At 39.4% G+C, this 16,705-nt stretch overlaps 1 protein-coding gene across 9 annotated transcripts in view; it reads right to left on the reverse strand.

The window, feature by feature from the left end:
- SLIT2 (slit guidance ligand 2) overlaps positions 1-16,705 on the reverse strand; it is a 346,399-nt gene that overhangs the window by 54,037 nt on the left and 275,657 nt on the right. For 5 of the 9 annotated variants that reach the window (XM_066279051.1, XM_066279049.1, XM_066279046.1 and 2 more), the window contains 6 exons: positions 15,065-15,133; positions 12,369-12,440; positions 11,785-11,856; positions 10,230-10,301; positions 9,381-9,544; positions 8,991-9,023 (listed from right to left, as the gene is read on the reverse strand). In XM_066279051.1, coding sequence (XP_066135148.1) covers positions 8,991-9,023; positions 9,381-9,544; positions 10,230-10,301; positions 11,785-11,856; positions 12,369-12,440; positions 15,065-15,133 — 482 coding nt within the window. The remainder of the gene's footprint in view (positions 1-8,990; positions 9,024-9,380; positions 9,545-10,229; positions 10,302-11,784; positions 11,857-12,368; positions 12,441-15,064; positions 15,134-16,705) is intronic. The other 4 variants (XM_066279054.1, XM_066279053.1, XM_066279050.1 and 1 more) reach the window with 1 other exon arrangement.

The raw sequence follows: 16,705 nt of genomic DNA on the forward strand, positions 1-16,705 counted from the left end.
TAATTACCCCTTGGGTAACAACGCTAAGAGTTAATGATTTTATATTTTTAAGACCGTGACTTTGATTTGTAAATTCGGTATGGGCAACCATAGGAATAGACAGCACAACACTGAACGGGAGGAGGGATTCTCTTTTCTTCTCTCCCTCTATTTAATTAAGCAGCTGCAGCTTGCTTCAGTGCAGCTTTGCCGTGTTCAGTCTTTCCTCCTTCCCAAAGTAAACTGGTTCCAAGAACCGTTAAATCATTTCTTAAACATTAGCCCTCAGCAACTGTGTGCCACAGAGGAGAAAAGAAATCTAGCTCTAGGGACACAGGGTTTTACTGATGTCACAGAAGTGAAAGAGGCCAGTCTAGCTAACTAGACTGAGTTAAGATTTGGTCCTTGATTTAAGAGAACTTTCTAGCACCAGCTATCTGGATTGGAAGTATGTTGAGCTTAATAATTCATAGGGAAAATGAGAAGAAAGTTTGGCTAGCAATTTGTCTTTGTCAGTTGCTTTAATCTTTAGTGGAAGAACTGCCAGACCTCAGATCCATTAAAGCTCGTGGGCAGACTTGCTTACTTGACTCATATCACTAGCTACGCACCTGATACAAATATCGCCACCCACTGAGAATTGTGCCTCACTTTGATATATGACTAAGAGCTCTACACAAATTTCTAACTATATCTCACAGTCTACCTGCATTCTGGCATCCCTTGGAAACATGAATCAAATAACAAAATCCTCTAGCACCGACCTTGTAAGAAGTCTGAGGTACATCAAAGACAACTTAGAAAGAAATGTGGGGGTTATTAGAGGTTGGGCATAGTTAGTCAAGAGGAGGTTTTTATTTACAACCAAAGGTTCTACACTCCCCTTGAAATTACATTACTGCATTTCTTAAGCATGGTATCAATTACATATTTTTAACATTCCATCATTAAGTCATTCAATCATCAAATATTTATTGAGGGTCTATTTCATGCCAGACACTAGGCTAAGTTCTGGGATCTCAAAGATAAGTGCAATGCATGAGTTTCTAGAAAAATAATACAGTTCAGTAGTAGAGATATATTTGTATTAGCTACAGAACATAGTTGTATGAAGATGTGGGTAATGGGGATGGATGCATGCTTTTTAATATAAGTTTCTGTAAGACATCAAAGGGAAGGAGTTCATTAAGTGAGTGAGAATATGAATCTGAAGTTCATAAGCAAAGTCATGCCAAGATATGGAAAGCCATGAGTTTGAAATCAATTAATTTAATAGGGCCGAGGAGGAATGGCACACATGTCGATGTTAAAGAGTGGGTAAGAGGTGTCAGTGTAGGAATGAGGGGAGACCAAGAGAGTGTAGAGAAGGAGCAGTGGCCACCACTACCAAGATGAAAAGAGAGCAAATAAAGACAACTAGATGAAGCCATTGAAACTGTCAAGATGGAAGTCGATGGTAACTTTCTAGTCTCACTGGAGAGGTGGAGATGGTCATGAGATAATTAAGGGTCAAATCCTATAAATCTTCATTAAAAGCCTATAAATGGTTAAAAAACACAAAGGCTGGGTATGAAATCCCTCGGATCACCTGGCTTGGCTATTTGCTACATACAATTGAAACCATGGGCCAGTAAATGAAATTCTTGAGTTACATTTATAGTAATAATTATTTTACAGAATTATTGTATCAGAGAGAATATAGATGTATACATTTAAGAAAAAGCACTTATTACTGGTTCTCTTCACTTATTAAAATAAATGTTTGCTAAAATTTTCTCACTGTTTTAAAATTTTAAAAGTATAATAAAAATAGCCCTTGCTGGATTTTAAAAGATGGTGTTCTTGGCAAATAACCATGCACACAACTGAGTATTTTCTTTAGCAAGTGAGAAGATCATAATCCCCAAAACATAAGACTATTTCAAAGTTATAACTATGTGCCAGTAATATTAAATGTAAAAATATAAAAAAAAGACAAAGTGCTAATACCACTTTCAAAATGATCTAACCAGGAGGTTTTTAATAATAATAATTATTATTATTTCTACTTTGGGCTAAATTACTTAACTGCCTTCATACTTTAATTCAGTGAATAAGAACAATAGTAACCAATAATTTTGAGATGTAAAAGGAAAGACCTCAACCTTGTTAAAACTCCCCCGAAAAGAAAGATGTTCTTGCTGAGAAAAATGACAGTATCACAATGTAACTGCAGGAAGATAGAAAATTTTCCTCAGGGATTTGAAGAATTTAGAAGATTGTTAGCATACAAAATTAAAGGAAGAGATCAACCATGTGGTGGCAAAATGTTGAACATCATGGGACATAAGAGTCCTAGAATTTCTTGACCCTTTTCTGACCTTTACAAAAGAAGTAATGAGGTACTCTGAATATATACCATTTATGTAATATATATATAATTATATATAATATATAGATAATTTTTCTTATCACCAAACTCCCCTATTGTTTTGGAATTATCTACATAAATAAATCTATTGGTAAACCTTGAGCATTATGAGGACAGGGTAAAGTTTTTTCTCTGTCTTATTTATTGTTGTATTCTTAACACCTTAGAACTATGCCTGGTGCATTACAGGAATCAACTGATATTTGTTAAATGAAAGAAGGAACACATTATTTATTTCCATTAGACCCTTCCCTCCTTAACACATTCAAGCATTTAATAAATGTATATCAAATTGAAAATGAACAATTGAGTTGTCTGTATAGCTGAATCTTCCTGAACCAAGAGCAAGACAGAAAATATTAGACATTAACAGTATTTTATATTCCAGGCTGACTTTCTCAGTAAAACTCTGGACAGGGCAAAAACCTCTGTTTTACTGTGAACTGGTTATTCATTCTAATCTCCTCCGATATTTGAAAGATGAAGACAGGACCTATATATAGGCTATAAAAACAAGTCCTGGGCCCTGGCCGGTTGGCTCAGCGGTAGAGCGTTGGCCTGGCGTGCGGGGGACCCGGGTTCGATTCCTGGCCAGGGCACATAGGAGAAGCGCCCATTTGCTTCTCCACCCTCTCCCCCTCCTTCCTCTCTGTCTCTCTCTTCCCCTCCCGCAGCCAAGGCTCCATTGGAGCAAAGATGGCCCAGGAGCTGGGGATGGCTCCTTGGCCTCTGCCCTAGGCGCTAGAGTGGCTCTGGTCGCGGCAGAGGGATGCCCTGGAGGGGCAGAGCATCGCCCCCTGGTGGGCAGAGCATCGCCCCTGGTGGGCGTGCTGGGTGGATTCCGGTCAGGCGCATGCGGGAGTCTGTCTGACTGTCTCTCCCCGTTTCCAGCTTCAGAAAAATACAAAAACAAAACAAAACAAAACAAACAAAAAAACAAGTCCTGTGCATCTGTTTCCCACTCAAGAAAGTTTTTTTCTAATTTAAAAAATTTAAAAACATTTTTTTAAATTGACTTTACAGAGACAGAGAGAGGAAGGGAGAGAGCCAGAGAGAAGGGTAAGCATTCATTTGTTATTCCACTTAGCGGTGCATTCACTGTCCATTTCCCACACGTGCCCTGACTGGGGATCAAACCCACAGTCTTGGTATTTCAGGACGACACTCTAACCAACTGAGCTAACTGGCTAGGGCCCCCACTCAAAATATTTTAATCTAATATTCATTAAATATGCTTTGGTCATCTATTTCATCCAATTCATTTATTTCTGTTATACAATGAAACTCTGAGATTACACAATAAAGAAAATAATCTCATAAAATTGTTTTGAAAAAATTAATTACCCAGAACAATAGCACAGCCTTCTCTAGCAGAGAAAACCCTTAGATTATATTTAAATATAGCTATGCAAGTCTGTCTGCAAGTAAAGAATACTCATCTTCTGGCTGTCATTTGAAATTACATATTTACAAACCTTAATATTAGGAGTATGTACTTACATGTTTTCATGAATAAAATGAAATACATTGAAGGGGCATCACTAGGAGGACAGTTATATCAAATATAAGAATTCAATTATAAAATGTGTAAAGAAGCAGCACTTTGTGCACTGAAGCTCACGAAGCATGCAAGCTCTGAATGACAGGACCCAGACCTCTGAGCCCCAATGCTTCTGATGAAAAATTAGGACACTCTGCCTTCTACCACTCCATTTATTATGCAAATATTTCTAGCAGCCTGTGAGTGGTTCAAAACTTTCATTTCCTAAGCATGTTTCAATAGTAGGGGGCATTACTATTTACAGTGAGAATTTGTTTTGAAAATATTATTGAGCATTAGAAAGTCAAGTTCAGCGGCGAGCTCTGCGCTCAGACAGTCAGGGTTCAAATTCTGGCTCCTGCACTTAGCTGCCAAGTGATTTTGAACTAATTAATCTCCCTAAATTACAGTATTTTTCTCTCTCAAATGGGGAAAGAATGGTTTCCACTGTAGGAATGATGTATCATACAAGTCAAGAGATAAATATCTATGTAATTTTCTCAGCATAATGCTTTTTTTTAAAAATTTCTTTATTTTTCTGAAGTTGGAAACGGGGAGGCAGATCAGACTCCTGCATGAACCCAACTGGGATTCAGCCAGCATGCCCACCAGAGGGCAATGCTCTGCCCATCCGGGGCGTCGCTCTGCCGCAATCAGAGCCATTCTAGCGCCTGAAGCAGAGGCCACAGAGCCATCCTCAGCGCCCAGGCAAACTTTGCTCCAATGGAGCCTTGGCTGCTGGAGGGAAAGAGAGAGACAGAGAGGAAGGAGAGGGGGAGGGGTGGAGAAGCAGATGGGCGCTTCTCCTGTGTGCCCTGGCCCGTAATCGAGCCCGGGACTCCCACACGCCAGGTCGACGCTCTACCACTGAGCCAACCAGCCAGGGCTATTTTTATTTATTTATTCATTTTAGAGAAGAGAGAAAGAGAGAGAGAAGGAGGAAAGGAGCAGGAAGCATCAGCTATTATATGTGCCTTTACCAGGCAAGCCCAGGGTTTTGGGCCAGCAACCTCAGCATTCCAGGTCGACGCTTAATCCACTGCACCACCGCAGGTCAGTCTGCACTCACCAAATTTTAGGTGCTCAACAACCACCCGTGGCTAGTGGTTACAGTGCTGAATATGGCAGATACAGAATATTTCCATCACTGCCCAAGGTTCTACGGGTCAGCACTGATCCAGATCAATTTTCCTGCAAGCTCATTTCCTTCACACTACACTAAGTACATGAGGTACTACGGTCATTCAACAAACCATCAACAAAGGTAACACCATAAATCCAATTTTCTTTTTGAGAGAGAGAGAGAGAAAGGGACAGACAGACAGAACAGGATAGGGATGAGAAGCATCAATTCATAGTTGTGGCATTTTAGTTGTTCACTGATTACTTTCTGATACTGTATGTGCCTTGACTGGGGGCTCTACCCAAGCCAGTGACCCCTTGTTCAAGCCAGCAACCTTGGGCTCAAGCCAAGGACCATGGGCTCTAAGCCAGCGACCTCTGGGCTTAAGCCAGTGACCATGGGGTCATGCCTATGATCCCACGTTCAAAGCGGTGACCCTGCACTCAAGCAGGTGAGCCCGCATTCAAGCCAACGACCTTGGCATTTCGAAGCTGAGCCTTGAGCATCCCAGTTCGATGCTCTATCCGCTGCACCACCGCCTGGTTCAGCACATCATGAATTCTGAGTCAAACAGACTTGTCTCTCTGTCTGTCTGTATGTATGCATGACACGCATTTGATTTCTGAGAACATTTAATAAGTTAATGGGAACCAGGATGCTTAAAGAATAGAATATAAGTATGTAGCTGTTTTCAAATTTGTGTTATCATGAAATTTTTCTTTTTCAAGAAACATCTCTGGCAAACTGTAAGCTTTAAGAAATATAGATAAGCACTAGCATTTCTCACACCAGAGTGTATGTAGCCTTGAGCACAGAGAAGTGTAATAGAATCAATTTGCAGTTTCTCAACTTCCCCCATGCAATCGCTCCAAAACCGTTCTGCCCACGAGCATCCCTAAAAATAAGAGTTTATGCCAGTTTCTCCTTTCCTGTGATAGTCATCTCCACTTCACAAAGACCTGTATACCTCTCAGCCCACCAGACAGCCACCACAGGGCACTGTCCCAAAGAGACAGCTAGAGTCACCAAAGAACAATGTAAATACTGGTTATTTACAAAGGCTCTGGCAGTCAATACACATCATCCCAGAGAGGCATTTCCAAGTCTGCTTTCAATTTTCAATAACAGTGTTAAACTCTGGATAAGTAAATATGCTGTCCCAGTCAGTGGTGTCCCTATCAATGGCTCAAGTATTAATGGGAAATAATTTAGTTGAAAAAAATAATTTAAAAGCACAGATTTTTGGTGGCAATTCAATGATAGGAAATTAAATTATATAACCATTTAAAATTTTTTTTTGTCAGAAAGAAATGATACATGGCCCTGGCTGGTTGGCTCAGTGGTAGAGTGTTGGCCTGGCATGTGGATGTCCCGGGTTTGATTCCTGACTAGGGCACACAGGAGAAGTGAACATCTGCTTCTCCATCCTTCCCCCTCTCCTTTATCTCTCTCTTCCCCTCCTGCAGCCAAGGCTCCACTGAAGCAAAGTTGGCCTGAGAGCTAAGGATGGCCCCATGGCTTCCACCTCAGGCACTAGAATGGCTCCAGTTCCCACAGAGCAACGCCCTAGAGGGGCCAAGCATCGCCCCCTAGTGGGCATGCCGGCTGCCCAGTTGGGTGCATGCAGGAGTCTATCTCTCTGCCTCTCCGCTTCTCATTTCAGAAAAATACAAAAAAACAAAACAAAAAGAAATGATACAATTCTCTGAGGTACTGGAAATAGGAATTTAAAGAGAAAACAGAAATTCAGGGAAAAAGAAAAAAGAATCTGGATTTTGTCTTTTAAAATTAGCTGTTATATTTAAATCCCACCAAATACATTTAAGAGAATAATGGAAAAGTTTTGTTTTAAAATGTCCAACTTTATAGTGTATTGCAATTGACATATTTTGCAACCATTTATAGCTGTGGAAAAAAGCCTTAGATGCCAAGTTAAAAATGTTTGGAGGAAATATAGTTTTTTCAAATTCCTTTTTTAATCAATAAATCATGGAGGGTCCCTCATCATTTTTTTTTTGGTCTTTTGAAGTGTAATAATAATAAAATTAGTAGTTAATTTATATTGGGTGCTTCCTGTGTGTACGGTAACATGTTTTACCTATATTAACTATGATTTTTCCAATTCTATTGAGGAATAATTGAAAAATATAATGGTATATATTTAATCTGTACAGTATGATGATTGAATATACATGTATACTATAGAATTAAAATCATTAACACATCTTTCACCTCTCATAGTCAACATTTTTGTGTGGGGTGAGAATGCTTAAGACCATGATGGCAAACCTTTTTATAAATCCACCCACTTTTGCAGTGCTGGTCAACCTGGTTCCTCCTGCCCACTAGTGGGCATTCCAGCTTTCATGGTGGGCCAATCATGGCACCGTTTGGTTGCTCTGCTACCGCCCACCATGAAAGCTGGAATGCCCACTAGTGGCCGGGAGGTACCAGGTTGATCAGCACTGCAAAAATGGGTGGTTTTTATATAAAGTTTCACCATCACGGGCTTAAGAACTACTCAGCAACTTTCAAGTATGTAATATTGTATTATTAACTATTGTCCACTATACTGAACATTTCATCCTCATAACCTATCCTTATAACTGAAAGTTTGAACCCTTTGATCTACAGCTCTCTCCCCAATTTTCCTTTCCCACAGCCTCTGCTAAGCACTATTCTATTCTGTTCTTTGTTTTTATAGAACTGGCTTTTGTGAAAAGAGATCCCACATATAATGATTCACCTAATTGTAACAGAACTCCTTTAGGCGGGTGTGTATTATCATTGTCTCTGCTCTCCTGTGAGAAAACCAAGGCACCGCGCAGCTGAACTATGAAAGTTCGATAACTGCTGAGAAGTGAAGCCAGTCTTCAGCCCAGACGATTCAGGCTGGGCTTCAGCATGCATGCTCTGACCCACTGCACAATATATGTATTACCTACTGAGATACGCATTTTCTACCCAATGTGCAAATGCTGGGAGCTTACTGTCTCAGCTAGGTTTGCCACCCTTGGAAGGCAATACCATCGCATGACCTTCTGAATGCTCTACAATCCCTAGGATTCAGTTTTGTACATAGAACATGTGTTGATGAGGCCCTGGCCAGTTTGCTTAGTGGTAGAGTGTCAGCTCAGCATGTGGATGCACCTGGGTCAGGCACACAAGAGAAGCACTTGTCTGTTTCTCCACCCCTCCTCCTCTCACTTCTCTCTCTCTCTTTCTCTCCCCCTCTCCTCTTCCAGCCATGGCTGGATTAGAGCGAGTTGGCCTTGGGCTCTGAGGATGGCTCCATGGCCACCGCCTTAGGCACTAAAAATTGGTTCCAGCTGCAATGGAGCAAGGGCCTTAGATGGGCAGAGCATCGCCCTCTAGTGGGCATGCTGGGTGGATCCCGGTCAGGATGCATGCAGGAGTCTCCCTCTGCCTCCCCTCCTCTCACTAAAATAAAATAATAATAAAAAAATAAATGTGTTGATTATACATTTAGAATTTTCAAGAATTTCTCTCTTCTGTTTAGTAATTATGAGTGGCTCTCTACAAATGAAGAATAACAGTAATCTATCCCATTTTTGGTAAGGAACATAAAACCATACATTTGACTAATAAACATGGAAAAATATACAAAACAAGTCCAATAGTTTACCTCTAGGTGTTGGGATTAATGGTTCATTTTAATTTATGCAGAACTAAAATGTTTCTTACTGTTTATATTTTGTTAGGTTTTTCTACGTTGGGCATATATAATATTATTCTTGTAATAAGAGAAAAAAAATTGTTCTTTAGATACTATTTCGAATTCACAAATACATAAAACAAAGGGGGAAAAAGGGGGTAAAAGGAGGAAGAAACACCCACATCACCATGGGAAGAGAGCAGCAGGAGAGGCCGTGGGAAGGTCTGACACTCGGCAGGGTGAAGGCGGGGCTTCTCCTTACCTGGCGTCAGGAAGCCACAGGGCCCTGGCAGCCCTGGTCGCAGGGCACATGTTCAGACAAAGCAAAAGCAAAATATTTCACTTGTTAGAGGCTGTGAGAGGAAAGTCCAGAAATGCTGCACTCTTCATTTCGTTGTACATTTGAAGAAGACTTAGGAATTTCCAATGGGCTATTTTTGCGCTTTATTTGGGAAGCCTACTTCTTTCCCGGGCACCCCAGCTACCTGCTTGGTCTTGTCCGAGCGTGGGCGGAAATTGTGATTAGGTACTGGGGAGCTCTACCTTCCAAACTGAGTGGCAAATGGTATTCTTTGTCGTTTAAAATTAAAAAAATAAAATAAAACAAACAAACAAAAGAAGAAACAGAGATACAAGTGATTAGAAGCCATACCTTGACATGTAAATTTTTTGGAAGGAGTTGTGAGCAGCAGCTTATCGGCCATTTCTCCAGGACCAGCGCAACGGGCAATTCCTGGCTCTTTGTACTCCGACTTGACCCAGTCCGACAGCCACTGCATGTTACAGTCACAGTAGAGAGGGTTGGCTCCAATTGCTCTGCAAAACACCACACACACACACACACACACACACACACACACACGCATGCAAGTATTATTTCCTAAGGGAACATAAAGTGATGCTCAGTAGAAAATCCTTATGGATTTACTGGCAAAAACAATTTGGAAGAACACGGAGACACTGGGATTGCCCGTTTTCCTGAATTATGGGCAACTGAGATTTAGCGAGTTGTTGCATTAACAATCACCTGAAATCGAGACAGTTTCCTGGCATTTGCAGAGAGAGGTTTCTCCTGGGTACAGATCAACACTCCCTCCATTTGCCAATCACTTAATGAGAACCCAACCACAACGCTACATTCTGGAGACCCAAATAGAAAAGCCACATTATTTTTAACACCAAAGAATTCTGTCTGCAAGGAGATTTAACACTAAGAGAAAAGGCATAGGCTAGGAAGGTGAGCAACCCACGTTTGCAAGAAGAAACGCTTTTACCGAAACAGAGAGAACTCAACCAATGGGAAGGAAGGGCCAAAAGAATACATTAAGGCTACTGTGTGAAATTCACCAAGTCTATAGTTAATATCTTTATATTGTCTTTAAAGGTGGAACCAATCATAAGTTATGCCGTGTCAATAAAGGGGCAGCAGTGGACGTGTGTTCCCAACTCGCTTGCCAGAGACAGTCTGACACCAACCCCACCCCATGAACGAGGTACTCACAGGTGTGATAGTGCAGAAAGATCATTGAAAGCACCCTCAGGCACAACAGAAATGTCATTTCCATGTAAAGAACTAAAAGCAAGAAAAATAAAAATTAAATTTCCTCTAATTCAGAGAGTTCAGAAAAATCCCCATGCATGCATGAAATGTCAGTTTATAATAAGCATTTTAAATCAGTGCAGACAAGATGGTCTATTCAATAGTCTTCAGACAACTGGATATCTATTTCGGAAAGCAAAAAGTTAGTTCCTACCTCACATCATATGCCTAAAGTAAATTCTGGATTGAAGAGTTAAAGGTAAAAATAAAACTGAAATGTAGTAAAAGAAAATACAAAATTATCCTTTTGAAAAGATAGGAACAGCTTTCAAAAGAACTATCTAAAACTCAGAAACCATAATGACAAGGAATGGCAAATTTCTGACAACATAAAATACCTATATATTCATACTGTAAAAGCCTACCTATGAGGAACAGGAAGGGAAGTCGCTGCAGCATATATAAGATACAAGAAATAATGCCTCTGTGAAAAGATCTGCAGACTTAGAATCAAGTGCGACATGCGTAAAGATATGCATGTCAATCAGGAAAAGGCGGAGCATCCCATAAAATTGGGAAGCGATGTGATTAGGCTCACAGAGTACACAGCACAAATGCTCGATAAACAAACAAAATATATTCCAATGCTCTAGCAATTGGAATTGCAAATTGAAATAAAAATGGAAGATAAAGTTCTACTTGTCATGGGGCAAAAATACAAGGACTGATAATATTCAATATTTGTATTATTGTATTTTCCAGCAAGTACTCTATTAAATAGTTGGTGGAAAAAATAGATTTATAAATTGATAAAATCTTGTTTGAAGGACAAGCGATGGTTATTTTTGGTATTCTCCCAATAGACTTGACAGCGACTTCCCACTGCCAATCGCTGCTGAAATACCAGCACATTATGCACCACAGTGAGTGTGCAGGGTGTTCTTTAGAGTGCTGTGGAAAATAACAAAAATTTGGAAGTAAAACAAATGATCGTGAAGATGTGGCAGAACAAGAACAAGCCCTATTTATGGTTTTAAAAATTTATATATCCAGGCACAGACATATGTCCAATAAATACAAATGCGTATAAAGGAGGACCAGAATAGAACATCAAACTGTACAACTTCAAACGCGTAAATTCTTGGGGAAGGTACTGGGCTCGAGGAACATATTTTATTTCAACTACTTTAAAATTCATGTGTTATGTAATCTGTAAAAAAAAAAACCAAACTGCCTACATTTCTTTCAAAATTAGTTGACTCTGTTAAAACATACATCTAAATATTACGTGATCAAATAAACAACTATAGCAAAAAGAGGTATTACAGGCTAGAAAATTCTATTGTTCAAATCAAAGCTGTTGAACACAGACACAGTGAGATATGATTTTCCAAATTTCCACTGAATCCTAATGCACAGATCCCCAAACACCAAGAATCAACAAGGCAGTTGAATCATTAAATAGACAACTCAATCTCTGAGAAAAGAGTTCTTTTGTTGAACATAGGATGCTTACAGTAATCGAAGAGACTTCAATCCATCGAAGGTTCGAGGAGGAATACATCTCAGACGGTTGTAACTAAGAATCCTGAAAGTATACAGAAGCCAACTTGTCTTACTCGGGCATCACCAAAGGTCCAAGTGTCATTCTTAAAATAAGGTGGCTAAGAAAAGGGTTATTTTAGCATCTTATGAATTGAGGATATTGACATATAATATTTAAAAAAAATATTTGTGTTGTTTCACCAACACAACCTGTTTATTTCCTGAATACTATAGTCCAGTACGCATCCTACTTCTGCGGGATGTCAATGCCTCAACTACGCCCTCTGCAAGGTGGCTCTCCCCAGGGGTTTGCCTACAGATCTGCCCTCACCCCACCACACAGGAAAGTTACTCTTTGTGTCTTTTACAGAACCCAACTCTTTTTGTAATGGTGGGATTCATTGGCTTTTTGAGGTATTATTCATCTGTTTCTCCCACCAAGTATTTACGTTCCTTGAGGGCAGAGAGGTTGTCTGTCCTGTGTACCGGGAACACCTAGAAAATGCACACTTTGTCCAGTGAATGAAAAACTCAGTACCACACCGTTACACTCACAAGGTGAGGAGCTGGGTCATGTTGCTGAAGCTCTGGTTAGAAAGGGTGCTTATTCGGTTGTTACTCAAGTCTCTAAAAGAGAAAAAGAAAGAAATGGAGTCCACCATTACCATGGAAATCGAAATATTAGGGAGTCATAGAAAGAGGAGGTCTTTTTGTTCACCATCATGGCGGCATTGCGAGCACTCGACTTTTCTGTAAAACTAACAACACAGCAGGTGACCCTCTGGAGCAGACTAATGTTATTCATGGTCATTCGTGCCCTGGTCTGCTGAGATCAGAAGGGGCCGTCCGCCTCGCGCTGGCCAGTGCACTGTAGGTCCCAGAGTCGGTTTCCCCGCAGGACAGATTTAGACAGAGCTCACGTGTCCCATTCCTTTCTGCTTTCGTCTGTGAGATGTGTGACCATCTCCAGCTCCCATGACCGCTGCCTGGTCCCAGAGCAAAGAACTGCGGGGGCCATTTACAACAGACACGTTTTATGGGTGTGAGGAATAACCCTTGGGTCTTGAAAGTTCCATCAGTTACACATATGTTCCTCTTCACCAGAACATGTCCGAATACACAGAGCCACATTTGATAACTGAAAGAATTCTTTAGTTACAATCACAATGAATGCCATAATTAAAAACTTTGCCCTTGGCAAAGTCACTAGCACATAGTACGTCATCAGCAAACATCTGTTTAATGCATGGTAAGCAAATGAGAAAGATGTGAATTTTTTCTTTTTTACCAATGCTAAATGGCTATTTATAAGTGTACATTGTGCTATTGGTTGTAATTTACATCCAGTGAACTTGGTCTTACTCTTATTTATATAATATATATAGATATATATAATATAATGGCATAATTATATATTACAAATCTGATGTATAATGCAATATAATAACATATGACATATACTATACCTATTTTGCATTTTGCTTTGGAAAAAGTTAATAAATATATACAGACACATATATATGACAAGGTGATGTGGATATTGGTGAAGACATATATATTCCCTAATTTTTTCCTAATGCAAAATGCCAAATATATGAATAAAAGGGAGATTTGTGAACAAATAATAAAAATTTTAGGTCATAATTTGTGTATATTTATGTGTATTTATATTCACTAATTTTTTCTAAAGCAAAATATCAATCAATAATTGTAAGATTTAGAAAAGCTGATTACCCACTTCTTTATTAAGGTACCAAACTTTCAGTAAAACGAACCAATAAAATTAGGGCAATATTAGGAATGTTATAGGGCCTCTCAAATCCATCTCCTTAACTGCTGAAGTGCTATACCTGTGTTTTAAGAAGTAAACAAATATATCAGCCCCAGCAAAGGTAGTTGCCTGTAGTTGTACAATGACTCCTTGGTAAAACTATTTGTGGATCTCATTCTCATTTTTCATTTTCAAATGGGTTTTAAATAATCACATGCTGTCGTGCAAATGGCCTAATTCTGCTGAAGTGACCCTTTGGAAAACGCAGCAATTTAATGGTTTATTTACCAGAACACAATGCAGGTAATCACTTCTTGCTGCTATTACATAAATACCTGGAGGCGGACCAAGACACCTTGGAAGATAGTCTCTCCTTTCTTAATGTCATAATTTGTTATTTAAACAGTCCTGTATACTTTCTACAAAGTGCTTTCCTATATTCTTAAGGAAAATTGAAAATTATCAACATTATTTTAATAACTAACCTCCACTTCCTTAGGAAAAAGTTTACATTGAGAAATGTAACCTTTTTTGCTACCTTGGTTTCTAGAATTCCCTAATTAGGAATAAACCTCATCATAGGAATACTAGAAATTTGCCTCCTAAGTCAGTCACATTTACTCTAAAATCAAACAGACTTAAACTGAAGATAAAGTATTTCCCTTTACATTCACTATCATCGCTAATATTTTGTTTTGTGAGAAATTTTATTGATTCCTAACAAGGCTACGCCAAGTATAACATTATATAGGGTCAGATTATATATTTAAAGTATTGTGCACATAACTAGATTGAAATATTTGTACATTTAAATATGTTATATTTACAACTTTAAAATGGTAAAAAAATTATATACCTTAATGAAAAAAGAGATGTCATTTTAGAACATTAAACCAAATTAAAACTAATTCAAGTGTTTTGAAATTTATAGATGTCAGCATCTTTGTCAAGTTTTCTTAAATACTTTATAAGTAAATATGTATTTTATAAAATGAACTTGAATACTGTACTGGAAGCCCATATCTTAATTCATAATTTATTATATAAGAGAGTCAAACCTAATATTTTGAAAATATTTATATTTTCAGTAAGATCAGTACCATCTACCATCTTTTGCTTAACGTCAAGAATAAAAATATTGTTTTCCCTCTTTCTTTTCTTGGCTTGTCATAAAATAGCCCATATTCGTTATCAGTAGAAGTATCCTATTTATGGCATGTTTGTAATTCTTGGGCGCGCAGACTTAATGGGACGCGGGCTCTGAAGAAAAGAGGACCTTCTTTTAAGTTGCACCATTGCCTGAATGATTCCCCATGAAGATGAAGCCAGTGACCTGGAACCACAGGATCCAGGAGGAAGCGTCTGACTGGGAGTGATTTATATTATCTGGAAGGCTCACTGCATCCATGTCCCTTGCTACCCCCACTTTTGTGAAATAGAATAAGAAGTCCAAGACGGAAACATACCATATGTTACTTACATAAGCGTTAAATGCTTGTAGTTAGAGAGATCCTTAGGAACCAGTGTAAACTGGTTCCCATCCAGATACCTGCAAACAAAGAAACCACATTATCTTTTTAAAAAGTCACAGCAGTGTAGCCTGACCAGGCAGTGGTGCAGTGGATAGAGCATCACACTGAGATGCAGAGGACCCAGGTTCCAAACCCTAAGGTTGCCAGCTTGAGCGCGGGCTCACCGGCTTGAGCATGGGGTTGCTGGCTTGAGCATGGGATCAAAGACATGAACCCATGGTTGCTGGTTTGAGCCCAAAGGTCACTGGCTTGAAGCCCAAGGTCACTGGCTTGAGCAAGGGATATGAGAAAGCAATCACTGAAAACTAAGGAGCCACAACAAAGAATTGATGCTTCTCATCTTTCTCCCTTTCTGTCTGTCTATCTCTCTCAGAAAAAAAAAAAAAAGAATAGAATAGAATTTTTAAAAAGTCACAGTACTGTACGGTAATGGAGCTGAACAGTATTTCACTCTTTATAGAGGCAAGGAAACGCTTGGTGATTTTGACTTGAAAAGGTCACATTCCTAGCTGAGATTGCTGTTTAACAGAAAAAAAAAAAAAAAAAGAGAGAGAAAAAAAAGAAGCACTTTGTCCCATCCAGTAGAATTCTTTTGTGGATCACTCAGGCTAAACTCTGAAATGTAGGAGAGACTGGTGAGTCCAGTTCTTCATGGTTTATCTAAGAAGGCAGGCATGAGTCCAGCCATTTTCTTGTCAGCAAGAAGGTTCATTCTGATAACCGCATTTGTAGTCAAACTCCAGTCTGCCTGTGTGTATGTGGAGGCGGGCACCCTGACAGGCATTCCCTGCGGGCAGGGCCTTGCAGCTGGGGTGAGACCACTATGTGCTGCCCTCATGTGCATCAATATACGTGGTCAACAACAATGAATGGTTTCAAGGAGACAGTTGGGAATTTACACATAATTAGATTTCAGTTAATAATACCTTAAAAATAGTTTATGCCACTGTGTATTTTACTTGACGATATTGACTTTAGGAGGTTTCTCAGAAAATCACATTTATCAAGAGCCCAAATATAACATATATATGTAAAAGTAATAATCAAATAACCACATAGAAGTTTTCCCTTTCTGATTAGAGTCAGCAGAATAATCAGAAAATAGATAGGCTTTGGGCTAACTGGCGAGACATGAAAGCAAAGGAATGATTCAAGTTATAATTGTGATCACACACGTGCGTGTGCGCGCACACACACACACAAACACAGAATAAATTCCACCACCCACCCACCCCGCAACCCCCCAAGACTGTCCTTTCCCAGAATGTAGACGGTGAGGGGTAAAGACTTCTTTCATTAACTTGGGTCATCTGGTAGAGAGGTGTCCACAGTCAGTTTTGGCACAAGGGGCATGTGACCCTTCCTATCCTAGTGCTGCGGTCAATCTCAAGATCTAGGGTTGAGGTTAGCATTTTGGCTGGATACAGCCGTACCTGAGACATTGCCTAAGCTAACAATCGATTTCAATGTGAAAACAGTTATATAACAGTCGCAAGTTATCAACATACGTAACAAATATCTTATTAAGAGCCAGCATATGGGATGCTTCCTGATGCCTACCCAAATTTTCTGAGTGTATTTCAATTCCT

The sequence above is a fragment of the Saccopteryx bilineata genome, chromosome 5, assembly GCF_036850765.1.
Source record: "Saccopteryx bilineata isolate mSacBil1 chromosome 5, mSacBil1_pri_phased_curated, whole genome shotgun sequence".
NCBI lineage: Eukaryota > Metazoa > Chordata > Mammalia > Chiroptera > Emballonuridae > Saccopteryx > Saccopteryx bilineata.